Source organism: Petromyzon marinus, chromosome 42 (assembly GCF_048934315.1).
Source record: "Petromyzon marinus isolate PM22_M1 ecotype Great Lakes invasive population chromosome 42, UKy_Petmar_22M1.pri1.0, whole genome shotgun sequence".
NCBI lineage: Eukaryota > Metazoa > Chordata > Hyperoartia > Petromyzontiformes > Petromyzontidae > Petromyzon > Petromyzon marinus.
In genome coordinates, this window is record NC_133708.1 from 8,994,454 (window position 1) to 9,021,370 (window position 26,917).

Genomic DNA, 26,917 nt, shown 5'->3' on the forward strand with positions numbered 1-26,917 from the left:
AGGCTGAGTTTACACTCAGACGTGGATTTAAACTCACTGAAGTTCTGATTATGGGTTAAATGCCACCTGTCTCGATTTATAATACATAGAGATGATCCTGACACAGTGACTTGTGTTAATTCTAGATTTGAAGCTTTTGTAACTGCAAGGATCCATACTCTTTGGTTCTATTCGGTAAAGTCACGTAGGTAAAAAATAAAACAACAAACATTACGACGTTTCGGCCACAACATAAGTGGCCTTCTTCAGGTGAAGGAACAGAACTGTCGAGACGACAGCACTTTATTGAAGCGCTGTCGTCCCTACAGTTCTGTTCCTTCACCTGAAGAAGGCTACTTGTGTTGTGGCCGAAACGTCGTGATTTTTGTTGTTTTATTTTTTTACCTACGTGACTTTACCGAATAGAACCAAAGAGTACTTGTGTTAATGTTTTGCGATTACAACTGTGGTCATCTGAAAACCAACAATAATTGCACATTTGGGATTCCCCAGAGATTAACGTCCAGGTTTATTGGTTTCACTCATGGGACACGGTCGCCCTTAAGTTGTAAAGTTATTCAACTCTCACGCTAAACACTTGAAAATGTATCATCCTCGTCATCAGCGAACCAAGTAATTTGCCTCCCTGCCAATGGAGTGTGACGCTAAAGCCGATGTATGTATCCGTGTTTTCGCATTAATCGGTAGAATGCCTTCCTTCTTAAGACCCACGTAATCTTATTTAAACATGCTACGATTATTCTTGGTTCTTTCGGTAAAGTCACGTAGAAGGGAAACAATAAAATAATAAAACAAAAAAATATATTGTTTTATATTTTTATTGTTTCCCTTCTACTTGACTTTACCGAAAAAAACAAGAATATGAATCCCTGCAGTCACGAAAGCTTTAAATCAAAATTTCATGCTGTGATTGTTGTCTTATAACGATCTGATTTAATTCCTTTGTACGTATTAAACAAAAAACCCTTAACATTGACCTACAAGTGCACCTCTAAATTCTGAATAGGTGCAGCACAACATTTTAGTTAAAATTGAACATTCATATTAAAGGTTTTTGGGTTAGATCGCGTTAATTATAAATGTGTCGTAACCCTCCACCATCCGACATAGCCAAACAGTAAAAAATGTGTCACGTTGACAAAAGACAAATAGTTCACTACTTTAGCCCACCGGTGTGTTGAAGAGTGAATCCACAACATTTACAATTTACAAAAAAAATTGTAAATGTGAATCCACAGCATTTACAATTTACAATTTTTTTGTAAATGCTGTTGATTCACTCTTCAACACACCGGTGGGCTAAAGTAGTGAACTACTGTATTTGTCGTTTGTCAACGTGACACATTTTTTACTGTTTGGCCGTGTCGGGTGATGGAGGGTTACGACACATTTATAATTAACGCGATCTAACCCAAAAACCTTTATTATTAATAACATTGGTCTTGAAAGCCTACGTGTTAAACTAAACTTGAACATCACCGCCACCGTCATGAGACCTGCTAAGAGATGCATCAAAGTATGCGCAACAACACAAGTCCATGAACCATTGGTCCAAAAGTGCATTATTTGGTCCCTTCCACGGGTGGAAAATGCTTTCAATGATTTCACTGAACACGTTCATCTCTCGACCACGAATATATTCGATAGCAAAGTAAGGTTGCTAGTTTCACGTAAGGAAAAATGTCATGAAAGGGGAGTAACTGTTGTGTGTTTGGTAAGAAAATATAATTTAGGAAAGAGAAATGTGATATAAAACATGGATACAATATCTTCTTTGGTTCTTTCGGTAAAGGCAAGTAGAATGAGAATAAAATAATAAATTGATAAAATAAAATAACACAATAATATTCTCACGACGTTTTGGCCACAACACAAGCGGCCTTCATCAGGTGAAGGGACGAGACTGTCTGGTAGGACAGCGCTGGAGTGAAAGAACCACGTTCAGATCACGACCGTTAAGCTGTGTGAGAGGAAACAAAGCGCCTTGACAAAGGAATTAGCATATAATTTAGCATTGAAAGGGCTGAGTGATTAGCTTGTGACTGGTCACAGAAATAGCTATGTTAAAAGTTAAAGCATACACATCCGCAGAGACACCCCTTGATAAAGGAATTAGCATAGAATTTAGCATTGAAATAGCTAAGTTAAAGCATACACATCCGCAGAGGCACCCCTTGACAAAGGAATTAGCATAGAATTTAGCATTGAAATAGCTGAGTGATTAGCTTGTAACTGGTCACAGAAATAGCTACGTTAAAGTCAGAGCATACACATTCACCGAGGCACTTAGTACAAATCAAACAGGAGAATTTAGCATTGAAATAACTAGGCGAATTTAGCATTGAAATAACTGAGTGATTAGCTAGTGACTGGTCACAGAAATGACTATGTTGAAGTCAAGGCCTACACATCTGAGCTATTCACAGTACTATATAGTGAACCAATAAAAAACTAAAATATAAATTACCTTAATGTTATCAATAAACTCTATATTCTGGATACAATAGTTTAACACGTCGGAGGCTTTCGCGAACAATATCATTCATGATACAGTTTTTTTGGGTTCGTCAGATTTGCCTGGCGTCTGCCTGATGATGCTAGTTGTAATTACTGGCGAAACGTCGTACTCATATTGTAAATGTGGATTTGCTGTCCAACACACCGGTGTGCTGTACTAGTGACGAATTGGCACGTTCTGTTTACGTGACAAACCTTACTAATCGGCTGTGTCGGGTGGTGGTGGGTTTAACGACACATTTATATAATTACCCGATCTAACCCAAAAAAACTATATTATGGATGGATTAAATAGATCATTAAAATAAACAGGAAGTACGTTTAGTTTCTTGCCCTTCCCCCGCACCTCTGACTAGCACTGTTGGCTACATACGGTGCAAAATAAGTTCAACATACATACAACACATGCCATTTCATATTTCAGCTCACATGGTAGGCACTGTCAATGGTAGACACTGGCAGCATTTTCCACCACAAGTAGTACCAATCAATGCCCTTGTCCCGTAGGATCGTACACACGACTTTTGTTGTTGTTGTTGTTATAGTGGGTCACGAGGCTAACTCAACAACAACAACAACAACAACCCATGCTGTGGGCCATTTCCGAAGCACCGCCCATGACACATTTCCCCTCCTTGTCGCGCAGCGCCTATTGATGAATGCGTTGAGTTCCGTTTGCGGTACAACAACGGCGAGAGCGCGGGACGCCGGTTCGTCGAAGAGGGAGGCTGCTGCTGCTGCTGCTACGGCTTCTGTAGCTGCAATCTTGGGGCTGTGCAGAGACACGCGGCGGCGGCGGCGGCAACGACGCTCCATCACCGGGGCCCGACACCCGAGAGACAAAAATAAAACGCGTTGAGATGCACGCCGCGGTGCGCCAACCTCCCTCCTCCCCAATGCCGTCCAGATGTTTCCTAGTGCCGATAAGCGGCACACGATGGTCGTGGAGAGCGCGGTCGTCGGACACATTTTACGTGGCGGAGAAGGGAGGCGAAATTGGAAATCTATGGAGTTTTTGCGCTATCCGTGCATGGAGCGGAGTTAGGGGGTGGGTATAGGGCAAGTGCGATGACAGCGGCGTTTCGTAACACCCCGATTTCTCCGCAGACGAAGAATCACTTTTGACGCCAGATGCAAACAAATAAAATAAAAAAAACCAAAAACGTTCTAATAATTCAGCCATCCGTACGTCGCCCAATGCATCACGCTTAACCGTCCCGCTGTAATAAAATGCGACAATCGCAGAGACGTTCACGAGGCCCATATCCAAAATGTAACGGCACCCTTAGGCGTAAAAGTGAGCTGCGTCTCGGATTCCTGCAGCGAGTTTTCTGCCGCTGCTGCGATCTGCAGCGTCGCAGTTGTGACGCCACTTTGGCAGCCAATCAGTGAGAGGAACAAAACGGAGTGTAACGTCTCTTATTCGTAAAAAAATAAAAACATTTTTATTTTGTATCCGTTCTTCTGACAAACCGCATGGCCCCAAATCTATCCAACACAGGAATACAAATTTCTCACTCGATATTTTCCAGATCGCTGCTGGGCTGGCTTGGAGTAAGAATTATTGGCCCAAGGCGCGACCACGATAAATCCTACATCATAGTGCCATGTATTGATTACTATAATCCTATTAAGACGTTTCTAAGTACCGCGAAGACGACTTAAGGTGTCGTGGGTGTGACGCCGTCCTGGATTACTTTGTCTGAGATTAAGCAAGGGAGATGCACAGTCCCTGCTGTTATCCCAACGTGACAATTCGTCATGTTGTCCGAGCAACCACAATGACAACGTGGATTATATGTCTTCTAAATGCTCTGTCCACTGCTGGATGAAGGTCCCGCCAAGCCGTCACCATCTAGCCCATACAAACGATCCGGTTTCGCCGCTCCATCTCCGCGGCGCGCGCCATCCTCGACCCATCCAGCGACGTGTCCTGCCCGACCCCGCCCACTTTCCTGAACAGTTAATGTGATATCTCCAACCTGTGTATATGTCCACTAATCTGTACGTTCCTCCTTCTGCCAGTGTAAATCCCAACGTGCATTTTTCCACGTATATATAAGAGAACCACGAGGTGTAAGAGTGTGGTCATTTAAGGCCATGTCAGGGTTGTGTGCGTGTGCGTGGGCTAGTTCTGGGAGCGGAGTGGAGAGGTGGCAGGGCTAATCCCTCATCCCGTGGAACACGAAAAGCATCGGGGTGCCACGGTGGTGAGATGTTAACTCTCTCGCCTGGTATGCAGCAAGTTGTGGGTTAAATCCCGACCCTGTCGACTGCATATTTGGAGTTTGCATGTCCTCCCCGTGGTTGCGTGGATTTTTCTCTGGGGCCTCTGGTTTTCATCCTCCGCATTCAGAATCAACGTTCATTCAGAATATCTGGCTGCTGCAATACATTTGATGATAAGCCACTTCGTTGAGCTGTCACTTCTGAAAAAGAGGTTAGTGAGCTCAGTGAAGCCTTACCTGATAACAAAAAAAAGTTTTCTAGACATCCCTTGTCTCTGCGGAAGCTCAGCAAGGGGCCGCTTGGAGCGCCTGGGGCTGTGAAGCTGCCACGGAATGGCCTCTAGGTTTCTCTCTGCGTTCTCTCTTTGTTCCTGCACGATCGCGAGAACCCTCGGAGACACCGAGAGGGGCGTTCTGTTGCCAGTGCGGCAGGAATGTCGCGTTTCTTGCGACGGATCGCGGTCAGCAGTGGAGGCAAATTCGCGCCTCGTACGCGTGGCCAGGCTGCAATTTACCCGTTCATAATTTTCGTTTAGCTTCTTCTTTGCCCCCCCCCCGCCTCCCCTCGTGCTTTTTCGACAGATACTCCAAGCTGAACCGAAATGTGAACAACGTGCACCACAGTGCGGGGATTTAAAGGCACGTGCGCTTGTGCAAAGCCTCGCAGTCGCCCATCAATGACTGTATCGCGCATCAATTATTCACCCTGGGCTCGTTTAGCGAACGGCCGTTTGCAGTGGCGACTCAGCCCAATGACGGACTGGACACCCGTGAAAAAATAGCTTCACAGCTTATCGGAATCCTCCTCCACTCTGAATCAAGATTCTGATTTCGAATCGCAAGTGTGGCGAAAGGTCAGTCAAGGGAAACAGCTGAATTATTTCTCAGCGAGGAAAAATGCTAATCATTCGTCTGTTATTATTGTATTAGCGTCACGCATGTTTACCCAGGAAGGCATCACGGAAGTTTTTTTTCAGGAGGGTCCTGCCAATTATTATTTTTTCGCAGTGGAGGGCGACATTGCTTTGATCAATCCAAGTAACATTTTTCAGCGTTGTGATATTTTGCTCAATGTCAATCATCAATCAATCAATCAATCCTGCATTTGACGTGCCAATATCGCCCTCAATAAAGTGGGCCATCGGTGGACGCTTTAATGGAACGGGAGACCGCACAAGGGGCACGGAGCAGCAGGAATGAAGGCAGACACCCGTCACGCCCTAAGCGGCTAACACCGACTGAGCAGAGTTGAAAACAATATATATAAAGTGCAGCCGTGCGCGACGAATGGCATAAGAGATACAAGTAGTAAATAAAAAAATAAATTAAATTAATGACAAGTAATGAGACAGAGCAAAGAATTTCAGGGCTGCACCTTTAAACCTTTGTAGCTTACAATCAATGGCACGCATTAAAACAACGGCTTAAAAAGTCGTCAGCAAACGGGAGACAAAATATTGTTTTGTTCTCTCGCAATGAATGCTGCGCTTTAAGACAGTGTCAAATGCAATGCAACATGACTTTGGCATATCCAAACATCCTTTGGGATTCCATTAAATCTTGTTTCAGCACTGTACAGCACGTACAATCGATAATAATAATACAAAATAACTGCACCTTTTGTCAATCCACAGCTGGATGAAGGCCTCCCCATGCCGAGTCGATCTCGGCAGTTTGTTTGACCATACTTCACCACGCCGCTGAGTGCAGTATGGTGGGAGTGGGGGCGCGGTGGAAACCGGGCCTGTTTCAGACATCGCTCACCACCCGATATTTTAGCCTTGGCCGGGAATTGAACTCAGGTGGCCGCCGGGGTTCGTCGCGCAGCGAGCATTCCAATGCCACCGCAACGCCCCTTTGAAGCGGCGCGAAGCTTCAAATGCTGTTTTTTTTGTCGTAACGCGCAGCACGGCACGGCACGGCATCGCCTTTTTTTTGTTGTTTTTGTTCCGTGCTCGAAGACAAGCGTGGCAGGTATCTCGTTACCGGAAAGACAACTCTCTCTCCCCGACGTCGGTGTGTCACACTGGCCCAAAGGGCCAAGCTAAACACCGGCAAGCACCATTGTTATGGGAGGAGGAGGTGGTGGTGGTAGGGAGGGGGGAGTCCTCATCATTGCGGGTGGCGGCTCTTCCACTACCCAAAAAAAAACCTACGGTCGAATTAGACTCGGGCAAAGGTGGCCGCGCTGAATTCGATTTTTGCCCACGGCATCGGGCGAGATGATCGCGCAGAGCCAGGCAGAAAAATAAAACAATACCCTGCTGTTGGTGGGTCCCAGAGGCTGGGAGGCGGGGGGCACAGAGAGAGGGCACTGGAAAATTCCCAGGAATCAACGCTGCTCAAACACCAAGGAGGTCCTCCTGGGTCAAAGCGTTAATGATTTCAGTAAGCTCTTTGATTAAGTAATTAATGATGATGATGATGATAACGGCAGTGTAATCGTGACAATTTATGTCAATACTGTGACGTCAACAGAATATATATAAGGCTTTAGGAATATACTGGTGGATGAAGGTGAAGATGTCGTACTGTTTCATGGCGCGGGGGGTGGGGTTAAGAGTGTTTGGCCATACTTCACCACACTGGTTACAACAGAATGGTGAAACAGGGGAGAGGTGCGTCATTGGCCCATGACTAGTTCAGAGTTAAAGTTACCATTGATGTAAACCATGGTCGGGAATCTAACTCAGGTGCCACGTTCATAGCGCAATGTGCCCGTCAGTGAGTCGGTTTGTTTCGCGTGATACCCATTGGTGCTAAGAAGCATTTTTTCAAAGGTCGACCCGGCTAAAACGGCAGAGCAGTGTGTCAACAAAAGTGCTTCCGTACAACAACAACAAAAAAGGAGATCTATTTTTGATGGAGGGAAAGATGTGGTTACTTTTTTTTTAATTAGCTGAGCAGCCCATGTTTCTTTCAAGTAAGCAGATACGAAATTTGTTTGACGTGGAAAAGATGGACTGTGACCATTCACGGGTGTTCGCAGATGCCCATCAGCGGCCTGAATCACTTCCCCGTGCAAAGCCTTGCCCTTATTGATCACAGTCTGACAGAATTCCAGTTTATAACATCCCAGACTCAGGACCCCCGTGAGTTAATTGCACGAGTCAATGATGTCTAAGGGTTGCTCGTGCAGCGACTCTGAGATGAGTTTGCACACGTGCTCGTTTCAGGGCGCGAAATCGCGACGCTTGATGTTGGGTTTAAAAAAAAAAATCAGCCAGGCATTCTCTAGAAAGTTTACATTACTTGGGATAGATTAAAACGATTAAACTGGTTTACAAAGCTGATGCCGTAATTTGCCAGTGAGCTATTTGTTAAATTCTATTTAAACCACGTTTGTCATGTGGAATTTAATTCAGGGATAACACTAAATGAACAATGCCGAAGGCCGCAGAACGCTACGGTGTCACACACACACACAGAGCACGTTTTCTGGGCGTAGTTGAAACTTAACGCCGCTAACTACCGTGATATATAATTCACAATGCCCATTTTATTTTTTGCCGGTAAAACTATTCGTTGACGCATAAGAGTATTCAAAGTATATTTAATTGGTCATATTGCTCGAGCACAATTACAACTTGAACTTCACTCGTACGAATTGTCCGGCGCACTACCTAAGAACGTCAGCAGCAAACAATATCCGAAATGTTTAACACGTAGGCTTTCGCGACCAATATTATTCATAATAAAGGTTTTTGGGTTAGATCGCGTTTATTTATAAATGTGTCGTAACCCTCCACCACCCGACACGGCCAATCAGCAAAAAAAGTGTCACGTTGACAAAATACAAATAATTCACTACTTCAGCCCACCGGTGTGTTGAAGAGTTAATCCACATTTACAGTTTGAGTACGACGTTTCGCTGGTAAATACATCCAGCATCATCAATTGCTTGATGAGTTACACACCGGTGGGCTGAAGTAGTGAATTATTTGTCTTTTGTCAACGTGACACCTTTTTTTGCTGATTGGCCGTGTCGGGTGGTGGAGGGTTACGACACATTTATAAATAAACGCGATCTAACCCAAAAACCTTTATTATGAATATCCGAAATGGCCCTGGGTCCTCCGTTTACCAAAGCCACAGCCGTCAGCGTAGCGAACAAGAAGAATAAGAAGAAGTAGCGTCAAACAAGCACCCATTGCGATCGAAAAAACGTGGGCGAGGTCTTCATCCAGCAATGGATTAACCACGACCGTGATGATGACGACGACGACGATGATGACGATACGAAGCATGGCCACAGAGCTCAAATCGGCTTACTCCGGGGGGGGGGGGGGTGTGAGTGGGGTGGGCGTGGCGCATAAATCTCAGCGGCGTTGCTTCTCTCGCGAGGCCCCCCACGCGGTGTCGAGCGGCCACAACGTTCACCAGGGCACCTTCGCACAATGAGAGGCGGATCGCATTTCCAAGCACCCGGGATCTGCCCACCCCCCCCCCCCCCCCGCAGGCTTTTGTGTTGTCGGCCTGTGTCACGTTACACAGCCCCCCCCCCCCCCACACCACCCACCCACCCACCACACCACTAGCACACCACCCACCACCACCACTACCACACCACCCACCACCACACCACCCACCACCACTACCACACCACCCACCACCACTACCACCCACCACCACCACTACCACCCACCACCATCTTCCCCCACCCCCTTATAAATGGTAATCAGATAGAAGGCAAACCTCGGATGGGATCGTGTGCCACGCGTGTGTGTGCCGTGTGCGTGTCGTGTGTGTGCGTGTCGTGTGTGTGTCGTGTGTGTGTCATGTGTGTGCGTGTCGTGTGTGTGTCGTGTGCGTGTCGTGTGCCGTGTGTGTGTGTCATGTGTCGTGTGCGTGTCGTGTGCCGTGTGTGTTTGTCGTGTGTGTGTCGTGTGCGTGTCGTGTGTGTGCCGTGTGCGTGTCGTGTGTGTGCGTGTTGTGTGTGTGTCGTGTGCGTGTCGTGTGTGTGTGTCATGTGTCGTGTGTGTGTGTGTGTCGTGTGTGTGTGTCGTGTGTGTGTCGTGACACAGCGGTAGAGCGAGTGGCTCGCAATAGTACAGTGGATAAATAAGAATAGGTTTTACCCTTTCTGGCAATAAAACAGAGGAGGTGTTAAGATGTCCGAACACCTAATAAATACCTTTTTTTGGAAATAGTAAAGTCTGCATGAACCAAACATTACTGGTGGTGAACATGCAAACAACCGGTGCTCTGGTCATTATGTATGCATCGCTCTTTGAAACTGGTTGGCCTACACCAGAGCCGTTGTGGCCTAGTCTCACCAGCGTCAGACCAGAGAACGCCAAAATGCGACCGGTACAAAGACAATGCACGTATCAGAGCATTCATAGCTCGGGGCGGTACTGGCTAAAAAGGTCCCATGAAATAGGCAGGTTTGCGAGTTCGAATCCCCCGGTTGGTCGAATCAGCCCATCAACCCTCCACAGTCGATATGACGGGCATCACGAACTGGCGCGGCAGTCGAAGCGACGGTGCGGGTCTCTTGAAATCGCCGCGCGGCCTCGGTCAACCCAGCAGTGTGAATGGGCGAACGCTGCAGCTGAGTCGATCCGCAAGGTCTCATACGGGGGGTCAGGGGGGGGGGTAAAGTGTGGGCATTGTCACCTTTTCCAAGACGTCGTCTGGCTAGCGGTGGAAGGGCTGGCGACACATCATCTCGAGAGGGGGCTTCGAGGAGTCCCACAATAAGAAGCCCCTTCTGCCAGCAGCAGCGTGAGCAAGCAATTGCAGGGCTGTACCTTGACATTCATCTTAAGCTTTCGTGGATTACCCCCCCCCCCCCCCCCCACACACACACACACATCTGTGAACCCTTTGCAGTGTGTACATTGAATTTGTTCTCTCTTGCTTCGTAATATTTCGTTCACTGTGTGTAAATTGACGAATGAATGTCTGCAGGCAATAGCCCCTAACCACAAAGTCATTGCTTTGCAAACCCACTCTCTGCCGACACCACCACCACCATCACCACCACCGCATTACGATTCATCACTCCAAACAAAAAAAATATATAAACCCCAAATAGAAATAACCATTAACACCCCGACACGCGCCGTGCAAGGGACGTGGAAGCCAAAGAGGCGGAGGTAATCGGTGCGCAGGTGGTGTGACTGCACCGGCGCCCACAGACTTTGGAAGGGTGCCCAGGCAACGGCCTATGAAGAAAGGAAGACGCTCACCCAGGCCGGAGCCGCCACCATTTCATTCCTTTCCCCACGGGGCCAGCGATGCGAACGGAAGTTGGCGCACAAACAACCACAACACGTCCAAGCGAAAGATTCTTCTCGAGGCGTCCAGCGCAGTGGTTAACATTCGCTGCTGTTGGGCAGAGTGTCAGGGGATGCGGAAGAGGTGCGGCAATAACTTTGCAATCGCTTGCAATTATCGCGTGCTCAGGCAACACCCAAAACAACGGCGTGCACATTATGCACAATCGGCAATTAATGCTCAGTTGATATATTTATGCTTAATCAGAGACGACACATATACATACAAACATGCAAACAACCTTTCGTGCTGTATGCACACACAGCCGAGAAATTATATATTTTTTGGTGGGTTGCAATGAAATGTGGAATATTATATAAGCACACAGAGACGTGCAGAGAGTATTAACAGTCCAGACCTCACTCCATATTTTTTTCAAGCTCATCCGAACTTTGTTGCTTCCAGACCCACCTTAAGAGTCATCATCAGCAGCAGCTCAGTGAGAATGTCCTAAACTAATTAGGGATAGGCCGGGCACGTCCTCATATCTCTGATCTACGATTAAAACTCGATTCGCTTAGACATTTTTTACAGCTCTCTCATGTGCATTTTGGAGATGCACGGACTTCCAATGCGCTGTTACAGCTACGTTTACTGCAACGTGGGTCTATACGGCTGTACGTTGCCTTCAAGAAACGCACTCTTCACAACTCAATTAAATGTAAAGATGCAACAGTTGGCGTTATGGGAAATGCAACGATGCAAACGATTTGTAGCTTGTAATAATACTGGTAGGAACGAAGTTGTAAACTGATAGATTTGTGTCCGTCCGTCCGTCCGTCCCCTTTCAATACTTTAACGAAGTGAAATCTCGTGCTGTTGGGTGTAAAATCAGCAATAGACAGCGCAGAGACTTGACCAATGTTCCTACCAGCCCACCCTGCAGGGACCTGTTAATAATAATAATAATGACGAATCGAGCGCGTAAGAAGCGATTCGGCGCGGTTCATGAAAATGACTCGCAAATACCAGGGCACTGGAACTCGTGCAAAGAGTGGAGCTACCACGGAGATGGAGTAATGAGATCCGTTTGTGTGCAGGTGCGAGGTGGATCATTAACATCGCAGGATTGTGAGACGCGGTGGTGGTGATCTTTGGAAGGTCTTCATCCAGCAGGCTAACGATGACGATGAATGATTACGATGAAGGATTACGATGTGCCGTGCTGTTATGTTTAGGCTTTATGAGACGAACGCGACCGTTGCAGCGAGACGAACAAAAATATGACAAACGCAAATGAGACAGAAAACAAAAGCAAAGACTTTATATTTCGATTTAAAGTTTTCGTGACTGCAATGATTCATCTTCTTTGGTTCTTTCGGTAAAGTCACGTAGAATGAGAATAAAATAATAAATTGATAAAAGACGCCGATTTTTTTTTATCGAATCACAGCCGCTGAGAGCTGCGCATCATCGAATCCCTGCTGGTCGGGGGATGAATTACCGCACGCCTGGTCTCTTTAGATATCATTTGCGTGAGAATTCTATTTTTTGTGGTCCTTTTACATGCGCGGAGTTGAGATTAGAATTTTGATGTCACACACACTCTCAGCCTGCTGCATTCCTCTTAACCTTTGGGGAACACTCCCGCTGCGCTGAGCGCTACGGCTCGTTACATTAACCCCTTCCACGACTTATTCCTCTCCCCCCCCCCTCTCTCTCTCCCCGCGGGGCTCCTCGTCTACTCCTTGCATTGCGGGCGCAAGTGCCACGGCCCCTTTCGGATGAAGCCAGCCAGAATCCAGGATGCAATGAATGGCTCGTTAATGCAGCCACCCCTCCTCCTCCTCACTCCGCTCCTCCCTCCACACCCTCACCCCCTCGGCCTCCTCCTCCTCCTCCTCACAGCCAATATTCTCTCTTCCCATGCACCCAGTGGCGGTGCTGGGCAGGAGGAAACTAATGCAAAAAAAGGTTTAGCACCCCTAGAAACTCAAGGGGCGCAGCTTCAATGCAGATAGTAGAGAAAAATATATAAACGTAAATGAAAACGAAATTAATCTCTGACAAATCTATCTCGCCCGCAGCTCAATAATTTCATCTCACCCCACACGCGTCTCTCTTCTCTCACGTCAGGACACCGCTATCGTTTGCCCTTATTTCTGTCATCTTGCTACATCTCTAGCTTGGTAGGAGGCAGGAGGGAGGGATGCCGGCTATGTGGGCCCAAAGGTAATTACGGCGTCAAGGGGGGGGGGGTCCCCAAATGGGTCAGCATCACCACTGGATCACCAACACCCCCAGCGCTTCCACTCTCCACCGCCATCATTATGCCTACACTCACGACTTCCTCGACAGAGAGTTTTTTAAATATGTCGTGATGCACCGCTGGCACTGCTGCTACACAGACGAGAAAGAGGCGATCGCCAAACCCACACGGGGACTCCTTGACGGCTCAACCACCACCACCACCACCAACCCGTACAAGCATCGGATGCGAGCTGTCTGTCACACAGAGGCAGGCGGCAAGCCCGCATTTGAGTAGCTATGTCCCGCGGAAGTTTTAATAGGTCCTGCAATCTGACACTGTGAATGGCAGAGGCCACGTGGAGAGCGCACACGCACAGGCTGATTTGCGGCGTGACGTACAACTGCGGGCACGTGGTCATGGCAAAGGTGCAGCCCTGCAAACGCTTCATTAGAGCGCGCGTTGAACTTCTTTCGCACCGTACGTGGCCAAACGCGCTAATCGGAGGTCCGGGGGAAGGACAGCGACACCTAACACACAGAAAGGCAGTTTGGGTTTAGTTTGATGATTATGAGCGTTTCTTGTGGACTTATATTTGCCCAATGTATACACACACATATATAAATAAGCCATTGTAATATAACGCCAGAGATAAAATACATTATCTATCAATATATACTTTATATGGGTATAGGAATCACAGAATTGTAGGCAAACCCACAGTCGCATAAAACTAAATGTGAAATGCCTCGCTCATGCCACTGCTGGCTTAATGAAGGGTCTTCACTAGAGGGAGCTCTAGAGGGCATTTGGTCTACTCTTCCCCATTTGCCAGACATTTTGTAAGAGGTGGGATCACCCACACTTTACCCCGCCACACAGGACCTGCCATTGACCAACTCTGGTTGATGAGAGAGCTCATAATATCGTGCCGAACATAAAGACATCACGTGCCAACATCACATTCTTAGACTGCAGAGTTATGCGGAGATTATGTAAGACACTAAAATTACACCAGCTTGTCAACTCCTGACCATCTGTGAAAACGAGATACCCTTACGCCGAGCAGCAAGGCAGTCAGCGATAATAATAATTAGAATTCCCTTGCTTTATCTCGTCTCACTGAGCCTCAGGTCTCTTGTCAAGAGGGTCGTGCGTTCGGTTGTTTGGGAAGTTGCATCTAAGTCATGCGTCATGGGTCCTCCCTCGCCAGTAGCAAAATATAAGAATAGGTTTGACCCTTTTTGGCATGGCAATAAAACAGTTGTGTTAAAGATGTTAAAACACCAAACTGAAACCTTTTGCAAGGAATCATGTTTGCATTAACCACATATACTCGTGGTGAACATGCATACAACAAAAAAAACATTTGCTGGTAGTATATGATGCATTGTCTTTGAGACTGATGGGTCCACACCAGAGACAACTTTCTTTAGAGCCTAGTCTCAAACAGTGTTAGACCAGCGGACGCGTTTTTTTTGTTTGCATGTTAACCACAAGTTTGCGTGGATAATGCAGGCATGATTCCTTGCAAAAGGTTTCAGTTTGGTGTTTTAACATCTTGACATAAGTGTTTCATTACCAGAAAGGGTAAAATCTATGAGTAACACATTCCTGCGGAGGGAGCTGGTAGGAACGTTGGGTTGCTCGGTCAATGGCCACGTGGTGTATTCCGCAAATATGCCCGACTGTGAGGGCGGGCACAAGCCGGCGTGAGTAGGTTAAACGTTGAGTTTTATAAGGGAACCACGGGGTGACCAGCCCCTCCCCACCCAGCCCCACCCCTCCCACCCCCCACCCAGCCCCACCTCTCACCCTCCCCTCTCCACCCAGTCCCACCCCTCCCATTTTTGGATGCACGACGGACGGACGGACACAATAATCCCCTGTGGGCTGGTGTAACCAGGAGGTTCCTACCAGAATAAGTAATGCGTGTTTGGTCTCATCTCGGTGGGAACCGGAGTGCCCGGAGACAACTCTGCATGTTTAAAGAGAGGGAGAAGGTTGGGGGGGGGTGGATAATCACGATACATTCAAAGCTCCGCAAAGATAGATTCAGGAATCTGTTGCTGCACTGCCATCTCCTGGCCAACTGGCAGCCTAAGCCTATGACGGGCATACACACAGTACACACACAGCACACACAGTACACACGGTACACACACAGTACACACAGTACACAGGGTACACACAGTACACACACAGTACACACACAGTACACACGGCACGCACGGTACACACGGTACACACACAGTACACACGGTACACACAGTACACACACAGTACACACGGTACACACAGTACACACGGTACACACAGTACACACGGCACGCACGGTACACACAGTACACACACAGTACACACAGCGCACACGGTACACACAGTACACACACAGTACACACAGGACACACGGGACACACAGGACACACAGTACACAGGGTACACACAGTACACACAGTACACAGGGTACACACAGTACACACACAGTACACACAGGACACACAGTACACACACAGGACACACAGTACACACACAGTACACACAGGACACACGGGACACACGGAACACACAGTACACACGGTACACACTACGCAGTACACACAGTACACACACAGTACACACAGTACACACACAGTACACACGGTACACACAGTACACACACAGTACACACGGTACACACAGTACACACGGTACACACAGTACACACACAGTACACACGGTACACACAGTACACACGGTACACACGCAGTACACACAGTACACACGCAGTACACACAGTACACACACACTACACACACAGTACACACAGGACACACGGGACACACTACGTAGTACACACAGTATACACACAGTACACACACAGTACACACGGTACACACAGTACACACACAGTACACACGGTACACACAGTACACACACAGTACACACGGTACACACAGTACACACGGTACACACAGTACACACACAGTACACACGGTACACACAGTACACACGGTACACACAGTACACACACAGTACACACAGTACACACAGGACACACGGGACACACTACGCAGTACACACAGTACACACACAGTACACACAGTACACACACAGTACACACACAGTACACACACAGTACACACAGGACACACGGGAAACACGGGACACACAGTACACACGGTACACACAGTACACACGGTACACACAGTACACACACAGTACACACAGTACACACAGTACACACACAGTACACACACAGTACACACAGTACACACACAGTACACACACAGTACACACACAGTACACACAGTACACACACAGTACACACAGTACACACACAGTACACACACAGTACACACAGTAAACACACAGTACACACGGTACACACAGTACACACACAGTACACACGGTACACACAGTACACACGGTACACACAGTACACACACAGTACACACAGTACACACACAGTACACACAGTACACACAGGACACACGGGACACACTACGCAGTACACACAGTACACACACAGTACACACGGTACACACAGTACACACGGTACACACAGTACACACGGCACGCACGGTACACACAGTACACACACAGTACACACAGCGCACACGGTACACACAGTACACACAGTACACACACAGTACACACAGTACACAGGGTACACACAGTACACACAGTACACAGGGTACACACAGTACACACACAGTACACACAGGACACACAGTACACACACAGGACACACAGTACACACACAGTACACACACAGTACACACAGTACACACGCAGTACACACAGTACCCACAGGACACACGGGAAACACGGGACACACAGTACACACGGTACACACTACGCAGTACACACACAGTACACACAGTACACACAGGACACACGGTACACACTACGCAGTACACACAGTACACACACAGTACACACAGTACACACACAGTACACACGGTACACACAGTACACACACAGTACACACGGGAAACACGGGGCACACAGTACACACGGTACACACTACGCAGTACACACAGTACACACACAGTACACACAGTACACACGCAACAATGTTGTCCCACGTCCGACCGCATAGCCGCGCGTGAGTAAATTCAACACGCATGGAGCGATTTTTTCGGTATAAATAGGTTCGTCGCATAATGCAGCAGGACCAGTGAAGCTCGTGCGGGGCCTGTAACATATGTTAGAAAGGGGCCCTAAATATAAAATATATATATATAAATAATAAACCACGAATTTGAGGGGGCTGAGCCCCCTTGCAGCCCCCCGCCCCCACGAGGCAAGGGGGATGCTGCTCCAGTGTGAGGAGTAAGGAATACAGATGACGAAGGGTCACGGCTTAATTTTTCACTCAATGTTTTCGCGGAACGCTACTATCACTAGAGTGCAAGGGACGCCCGCCTATCCCGAATGATCGTGTATTATGGTGCCTTACATTCCCAAAATCCTTTGAACGGGTTCATATAAAGGACACGAATAAAATAAGGGCGAGATGGCTTGTCAATATAATTCCCAGGCTGTTCCGGTTGAAATGACGCACCCACTAATAGGTTTACCGGGAGAAGCTAATCCCGAGGCTCAAGACTCCTTTACAGGAGGTTCCTGCCAAGCCTTCGCAGCAGCGGGACGAGGAGGATGGAGCACTGTCGCCCACGTGTAACTCCCGAATCGAGTAAATTAACGACGATCGCAATGATCGTGAAGACGATGACGAGCAAGCGATTCAGCAGCAAACGAACAGCTCCTCCTCGCAGCACGCTACGGGAAGCTGCGACATGGAATTAAATGTCCCCCAGCCTCACCCAGAGCCAACCGAGCCTCCCGTGGGGAAGTATGGAGACTCACTCTGGGGACTCGGGTTCAATTTACACCGCGCAGAGCAGCATCTGCGATGGGATAGTCTGCATCAACTCTAAAAGCACTGGGGGTTATCTGGGCGAGATAAGGTTTCCTTTAAAAAAAAAACTTCCTTTCCTCAGATAAAAGGGTGCCTCTCATAATCATCAGTATGCATGAAGGCACTTCGAGGGCTATTATTACATTGTGCTGTTTTGCTTGAAGGTAAACAGATTGGGTCAGTCCAGCTTGTAGATTCTCTTGTGGGTCTATGTGAAAAATGTAATTGAAAAATGCTTACATTATTAGATGTTATGCAATATTGATCGCATTATATTATCACCTGCATTGGATTGTGCAACCGGCATTGAAATCACTGTGGCAACATCCGCTGTGATGGTGCAGCCCTGCCATTTCTTTCTCATGCCACTGCTGGCAGAAGTGGCCAACTCTAGAGAGAGTTCTAGATAACCTCCTCCAGAACTCTCAAGGTAGTTCTAGACAACCCCTTCCAGAACCCTAGAGGTAGTTCTAGACGACCGCTCTTAGAGGGTATTTAGCTTCCTCGTCCACGCTGATCGAGGTGTCATGGAATAGCGAGGTGGGGGGTACCCACACTTTACCCCACCACACGCGATTTTCCGATCTACTAGCTATGCTGTTACTGAATTTATGCCGATGAGTATGCCAGAGGCTGCGGGGAGGATGAAATTGCGCCATTGTTCCAACTGCTGCGCCGGGAGTTAAGGCTCGGATCGGGCGACCTCTGGGTTCTGCAAGTGCGGTCGTGCTGGCAAAGCTCGCCACACCACGCCAGCGTTTTGTGCCCACGTCGCTGAGCCAGTGGTGTGTGTGTGAGAGAAACCACAATGGGCTAACTGTTCACGTCCATTGTCCTGTGACTTCTGCGTGTTCTGTCACGGCATACAATGGTTAGGCTGATGCAAGTGCCCTTTGTAGCGTGCGCATCACAAAACGCAAAACGCTAAACGGGTGAAACCACATCACGCATTCGCACAACCTCGTCATCCTTTTTCTATTGATCGATTGCAGCACTTTGTCAATCTGCTGCTGGATGAAGGCCTCCCTACGCAGCGATTGTCATGGATCTAGTAGATGTAGTGTAATAAACATAGGAGGTTATGGGCCATGCACAATGCCGGATTAAGCTAGTGTGGGGCCTGTAGCCTCTGTTATAAAGGGGCCCTAAATAAAAAAAAACACGTAAATATTAAGACACACATTTTTATACTTGCATAGTAAAATAATTGTATTTTTTAATTAGACATACAGCCACAGATAATACGACAAATCCCTCACCTTAAACACCCAGTCGTTCATCAAAGTTGAAGGCGGTATAGTACTATAGTAATAGAGCAAGTGCAGAATCACTGAACCGGAATTGATAGCTTGAAAGCATTTAGCGCGGGGCCCTTGAAAGTGCGGGGCCCGTAGCTACTACACATGTAGCTACTTTTGCGACGAGGATAATCCGGCACTGGCCATGTAGCAAAAAACAAAGTCTCACTGTTGAGCCCCAAGGCAAATTCCCAGGTGGGTACTGTATCGGAATGTTGGGCCATTGTCATTCCAATTGTTGTTGTTCACGTTGGGGGTGACACTCAGAACTGCCATCTCCTGGTCACCTCAAAGCCATCAGAGAGAGATATATATATAACAGGTCATAGATTTAAAATAAAATCACGAATACCGGTACACCCATCCAATGCTATACAACAACACAACACTGATGCAGTGAGAGTGTATTCCTCGTAATGGCCCAACATAGACCAGTGCTGTTAGCGAGCACCTATTATAATTATTGAACCGAGGGTCTGGCACGGCCGGTACCACGCTTTGATCCGCCTTTAGCTCCCCGAATGTTGACACAAGGCAACCAGGGGAAAGCGAGGAGGGGTAAGTACCCAAAGCTCCGCACAGATGGATTCAATAATCCAGTGCTGTACAGTGCTGCCATCTTTTCGCCACGTTGCAGCTCAAGGCCTCGAAGGAGAAAGTGTGGGGGGGGGGGGGGTCTAAAAAGCACCGCACATATGTATTCATGAATCCATTGGTCTAGTACCATCTCCTGGTTACACCTAGCTTAGGCATTCTCACCTCCCGCAGTACTTGCAACACTTTGCTCAGCAACAAGCAGCGAGCTCAACCATTCTGCCATGCTCATCGAACCCCGCGCGCGCGCGCGCTTGTGTGTGTGAGAGATGATAATGATGATGCGATAACAAACTAGGTGTTGCACATGACGAAGACAACAGCAGCAGCAGCAGGTCGTCACAACCCAGCGAGGGAGAACGTCCCTAATTCCACATCAAGGGCACGTACATCGCCATCGTCATCATATGCCTGTGCTGGGGCCCGGCGCTCACGTACATCCAAAGACCCCCCTCTGCATAGCCTTCAAGGACGCATTGGGGGGGGGGGGGCAAGTGCTGTTAGCGGGCCCGGCACACGGCGGGGGTGGGGTGGCCAGCACCACTCCCGGCCGCCTTTGTCTCCCCAGCGGCGGCGATGGTGTTCACACACCATCACCGGGTTACTCATTTTGAAGCCGAGTCGACCGCGGGGAGGCCCAGGACCGGTTCAGATAATCACAACCGCGTGCGCTTTTGATTAACAACTTCAATTATCGCCCGGCGTCCGTCAAAAGCATTCTCTCCGGACGGAATCGTTCTGCCGAAGCTGTTCCTCCGTCAATTATCAACGTCGATCCGTTGACGAAACGTATTACTACTACACGACGTTCCGCACGCCGCCGTACACATGCACGCAATTCGTTGCCAAATGCCGACTACATTGTAAGTGCCGTACCACAGAACGGAGTGCACTCCCAGTATACGGACAATATACGTGCGCGTGTGTGCGTGTCTGTGTGTAAACACGCAGGACGAGAGACTCGTTCGTGGGGAATAGGCGTACACTCACCAACACGCAGTCGATTTTACAGCAAGGCGGTCATAAGAATAACGTTACACGCTGCGGACCTCATTTCGCTGTACGTTTATTCCCTAAATAGATAGAGAGACGCTGCATGTACGATGGCAGTTTCGAGCCAGCCAGCCAGGGAGTAATCCGATATCTCATTCAAAGAGCAGAAACCAGAGAGACAGAGAGAGAGCGAGAGAGCTTAGCTGGGTAGGGCTGTATTGTGCCGAATCATAATTATAATCGTATCGTATTGTGTGCTTGTGTTGTGTGTCCAACGTACTACACACGCTATCGCAAGAAGAATAAGAAGAAGGCGAGACGAGACGACAAGTACGTGCTTCAACCCGGCGGAATTTCCACTCGTCTCAAACGCGGGCACACGCGCGCGCAACCGAAATACTCACCCACTCCAAATTTCTCGTGGTCCGTAGGAGTCCACATCGCTTGAGAATCATAGGAAAATGAATGAGACCCGGTCGGTGCTTGCTTGGGTTGGTGACGATGATGGTGGTAGTGGTTGCGGATGACTGAGCCGAAAATAAAACGATGTCGAGACGGGGAAACGGGACGGCTGCGCCGTTCCTGTCCCTTCCTTTGCTCGCTTGGCCGTGCCCCGCGCGTGCGTGCGCGTGTGTGCCTGTGTGCGTGTGTGTGCCTGTCTGTACGCCTGTGTCTGTGTGCCTGTGTGTGCGCGCGCTCGATTCCTCCAGCTCGCCGCTAAGCGCAGCGTTGTCTCTGCGCTAGGGAGTTAGCGCAGCTCACACACGCCATCTTACCGCTGTGTGCGCTGTGCGCGCGCGCGTGCGTTGTGCGCGCGCGTGGGTGTCACATTGTCGCGTGTGCCTGCCAGTGTGTGCGTGTGTGCTTGCGTGTGTGTGCTTGTGTGTGTGTGTGCTTGTGTGTGTGTGCTTGTGCGTGTGTGTGCGTGTGTGCTTGTGTGTGTGCTTGTGTGTGTGTGTGCTTGTGCGTGTGTGTGCTTGTGTGTGTGTGCTTGTGTGTGTGCTTGTGTGTGTGTGTGCTTGTGCGTGTGTGTGCTTGTGTGTGCTTGTGTGTGTTCGTGTGTGCGTTTGTGTGCTTGTGCGTGTGTGCTTTGTGTGTGCTTGTGTGTGCTTGTATATGTGCGTGTGTGTGTGTGCTTGTGTGCTTGTGTGTGTGTGCTTTTGTGTGTGCGTGTGTGCTTGTGTGTGCTTGTGCGTGTGTTTGGGCGGGGGAGGGAGGGGGTAGACTGCGGTGGTGTCGCGGTTAGCTGCGAACCCGGCCCCGCACAGGTTCGAAGCCCGCTCACGGTTAATTATCTCGACCGGTTCCTGCCCCCCCTAGGTCGACTCAGCCTCAAATGCGTGCCCGGTGCTGTTGTGTAAACCATCGCACAATAGAGAGACAAAGGCGGTCGGGCGTGGTGCTGGCCACCCAAACCCTCGTGTGTCATGCCGGCCTTCATAGGTGCTCGCGAACAGCACTTGCCCCCAACAATATGTTAAGGCTATACGGGGGATCTTTGTCTTTGAGATAGACTGCGTTTTGTGTGTGTGTGTGTGAGTTGCTGTGCGTATCTTTAACCTTTGGCAGTGATTCACATCACCACGTTATAGCCCTTTAAATGAGACACGCTCAGTGTATCAAATTAAACATGCTAAACAATAATATAATGCTATTGTACTGACGAGCGCTCCGAACCTGCCGATCCGAGTTCGATTCCTGCTCAGGGCCAACAATAGTGGCGAATATTTTAACCTGGGCCACCCCGTAGGTTGACTCAGCCTTAAATGAGTACCTGGTGCGCAGTGTGTAACACGTCGCCACTGGGGAGACAAAGGCGGCCGGGCGTGGTGCTGGCCACTCACCCCCCACCCCGTGTGCCGTGCCGGCCTTCATAGGTACTTCTCGCTAACAGCACTTTGCCCCAGCAGTCTGTTAAGACTATACGCGGAACTTTATCTTTGGGGATGAGTGGCTGGTCTCTGTTTACTTATGGGGAGCGATGGCGCGCGGTGGCTACAAACCCGGCGACCCGAGTTCGATTCCTGCTCACGGCCAACATCGGTGATGCTATATACGAACCGGTCCTGCGACTCTTATAGGTCGACTCAGCCTCAAATGAGTACTTGGTGCGGTGTGTAAACATCTGCACTGGGGAGACAAAGGTGGCCGAGTGTGGGGCTAGCCAATCACCTCTTGGTATGCCGTTCCGGCCTTACTAAGTTGCTCGTGACAGAATTTTACCCAAAAGTCTTTGAACGGCTATACTCTATAGGGCATCTTATTTCAAATGAGATTTCCCATACAGTCGTTGTATGGTACGATGTGACGCACGTGTGTGTGTGTGTCACGTTATCGGTGTGCGAATACTCTGTTATGTGTGACTGGCTATGTGTGAATGTGTGGGTGGGTGCTTATTTTATTATATTTTTTGTACCCATTTTAATACAATATCATGCGTTACCGCGGTTAGATATTGCAGTCATTCGCTTGAGAAACCTTCAGTCTATCGAATAAGTCGGATTAAATATAGACATACACCGTTGCATGTTATTGTGATGAGTGTGTGAGTGGCATATTAGAGAGAGACAAAGGCGGTGGGGCGCTGTTCTGGCCTCGTGTGCCACAGCGGCCTGAGTCAATGCTCGCTCACAGCGCTTCACTTGCCACAACAGTCTGTAAAAAAATGCTATACGGGAGATCGTTGTCTTTGTTACATGAGTTGGTATATTTATTCGATAATAATGGACGGTACATATGTTATTATATTCACGGCATAAGAAAAATCTGCAATGTTTTTTGCGGTGCGGTCGGTGTCAGCCGCTCGTTAAGTGGATTTTCGCCCGTGTCTCCAATTTCCCCTGTTGCCCAAGTGTAGCAGGACCCTCTTGTAAAATAGCCTCGAGACTCGGTGAATATGTCCTCGTTACATTCCATTCTTGTCGTAAACAATCAGTTGCATATAGTCAATCAGTTGTATTGCCTAAACAAACACAACAACTTGTACAATATTTACTGCAGTTATCACGGGAGGTGAATATTAAACATGATTTGTGCTGGTGTTAAATGTGTGTCACATTGTGTGCATGGTGCGGTAGTGTAGCGGTTAGCGCACTGCGCAACGAACCTGGTGACTCCGGGTTCGATTCCTGCTCACGGCCGACACCGGTGACGATTATCTTAACCGGTTCTGTGCCTCCCCTAGGTCGACTCAGCCTCAAATGAGTAGCTGGTGCGGTGCGTAAAAACATCCCCACTAGGGAGACAAAGGCGACCGGGCGTGGTGCTGGCCACCCACCCCCTCGTGTGCCGTGCCGGCCTTCATAGGTGCTCGCTAACAGCACTTGCCCCAACATTCTGTTACAGGCTACACGGTGGATCTTTTTTATGGTGCAGATGGTGTGCTCCATAAATGTTGTTTACCTTTGAATGTGTTTATACTAATTGTTGGTACTATAATACATTTATTACAATCATCTAATTGGTGGTGGTAGTGGTGGTGGGGCCTAACTCAAAGTAGCACAGATTACTAAATAATTACTTTATGGTTGTCAATATATCGTGTCGAAAATGAGTGATGTCTTTGTACTTGAGTGTGCTGGTAATAATTAGAAACTTTAAAAATAAATTCACGTGAAGAAAGATCAATGCGATAAAAAGGTCATGCATATAATGAAATCGTTATGGAAGGCACGCGATTGTAAGCTTGTCTAAAACTATACGTTAAATTGTATTAGTTTTGCGTTAATTTATCCTTTGGAGAAGCGTTCCATGCAAGAGAGGCCAGGTACACAGTAATCCGATTTTCAATGGTTAAATTATGATGAGGGGGGGGGGGGGATCCCCAAATGTATAAAATGGCATAGGTGCATCAAAGTCTAATAGTGCCGTGTTGCAACTGAGAGTGGTGGCGCTTCGGTTAGCACGTTGCACTTTGCGCTATATAGGAGGAACCCAGCATCTGAGTTCGATTTGTGACCACGGTTGACACAAGCGGCGAGTGATATTATCCGGACCGGTCCTGCCTGCTTACTCACAAATCAACCAACGCGGTGAAGTATGGTCAAACAACCCCCGTGACCAAAAAGGCGTTGGGTTACCTTCATCCAGCAGTGGACAGAGCAAGGGCTGAACTTTAGTGTACTATCTTTATCTGAAAACAATGCATTTAAACTGATATCAATGAATACACACTGCAGTTTGCGAAAATATTAACTGGTAGAAAAGAATTACGATTAAAACAGGCGTACAAGTAAAGGCGCAGCCCAACAATTGCTAGCTCGTGCCACTGCTGGTGGAAGGAGCTCCGATAGAGGGAGCGTCAGAGATCGTCTTCTTGAGAGTTCTTTGGTCTCCTCTTCCACGGTGGCCAGGCGCATTCGAAGAAGTTATTGGCATATACTATTAATTAATTCGGAAAACAAGAAATGAGCTCTTCTTATCCGCGACAAATCATTTAAACTAAACTACAAGTATGAAACTATTTATTTTACCAGGCAAGGCCCACTGAGCTATATAGATGTTTTTCAGAAGCGATCTGAACACACATGATAGCTCAACGAAGTGGCTCATCACGTTGGACATTTCTCGCAGCCAAATACTCTAAGCGCATATTACTAAACGGAGGATCCGGAGAAAAATCCACGCAACCACGGGGAGAGAGACATGCAACGCACGACCTCCTGTATACAGCAGGCGTCAGGGTTGGGTTCGAACCCACGACCTCCTGTATACCAGGCCGGGTAGTTAACATCTCGACTTTCATTACCAACGCTAAATCGGTCGGGTCCGTGTCATCTGCACTTCTATTCTTCCACTTTTCCGGGACTTTTACTCGCGGACAAATTGAGAAGAAATTCGCGTATTTTAAGAGTTAAACGCTTTTGAAAGAAACACGTTTAAAATCCACCTCTCCCAGACTGTTCTCGTGTTAGAGGGCCACTAAGAAAAAAATATTTACGAGTGGCTTCTCGAACACGAGGAAAAAGTACGCCACTCGTTCGTTCATCTGCGCCGTGCGTGAGAAATTAGGGTTGTTTTTTTGCCTTTCAGGGCGATGTTATTGACGAATGTGTTGAGGCTTTTTTTAAATTGAATTGCACCGTGAACTGTTGAACGAAGCGAGACGTTTCCTAATTAACTAAAGCCTACGCTCTAAATACGTTTCCAATCAATTCTCTTGAACGCGCATTTGCGAGGATGCTCGCTGCCCGAGGCGCAATGGTTGAGCAAAACTGCAATTGCAGTCCAGTGGTCGCCGGTTCGATTTCCCGGCACGGCAGTTGTAACAATTGAGCAAGTTTTTTTTTTATATATACAAGAAAAAACTAAAAAAAGCCTTGCCCAGCTGTCCATCCAACCAGCAGCACCACTCGATCATCTCCGTAGACGCCTTTGCCAGCGTGGAAGGGTAGGCAAAATACTGTACTCCCTTCTTCCAGGACTTATTTTTGTAACTCCTTTGAGCAGCGGCTCTTCTGCGAACAGTGGCAAGAACATTGGAGAGGGATTGCGATTACAAATTAGAAGCAGATTTACAACGTGCATTGTTTCAGGGTGGAACAAAAAAGACTCCCCCCCCCCCTACCCCATGGATGTATTGTTTGTTCGGGGTGTAACTTCATTCAACGGGCCGCACATTATGAGCTCATTCCCGACGAGAGAGAACGGCTCAGATGAGCGAGGAGGAGCCGTCACAAATGCAAGCAAGGGACGCAGCAGCCACGCAGTGAGCCAGAGCTACCAACAAATGCCCAAGCTCGGCGCTCCTCTACATATTAATGTATGTAGAGGAGCCAGAGCACCCGGAAAAAAAACCCTACGCGTGATAGGGGGCGGCAACACTCCACCCCATACGGGATGGAACAGGTGGAGAACACATTGTTTGCTTGCTCCGCCTTCTCCTAGCAAGCCGGGGTAGGGCACTTCCAAG

At 48.1% G+C, this 26,917-nt stretch overlaps 1 protein-coding gene across 9 annotated transcripts in view; it reads right to left on the bottom strand.

Annotated features, from left to right (window-relative positions):
- Positions 1–21,916, bottom strand: part of DOCK3 (dedicator of cytokinesis 3) — a 237,977-nt gene extending 216,061 nt beyond the window's left edge. For 8 of the 9 annotated variants that reach the window (XM_032969867.2, XM_032969866.2, XM_032969868.2 and 5 more), the window contains exon 1: positions 21,411–21,915. In XM_032969867.2, the coding sequence (XP_032825758.2) occupies positions 21,411–21,447 (37 nt within the window). In that variant the 5' untranslated portion in view covers positions 21,448–21,915. Of the gene's footprint in view, positions 1–21,410 lie in introns of all 9 variants that reach the window. The other variant, XM_032969863.2, reaches the window with a different exon arrangement.
- Positions 21,917–26,917: the final 5,001 nt, after the last annotated feature.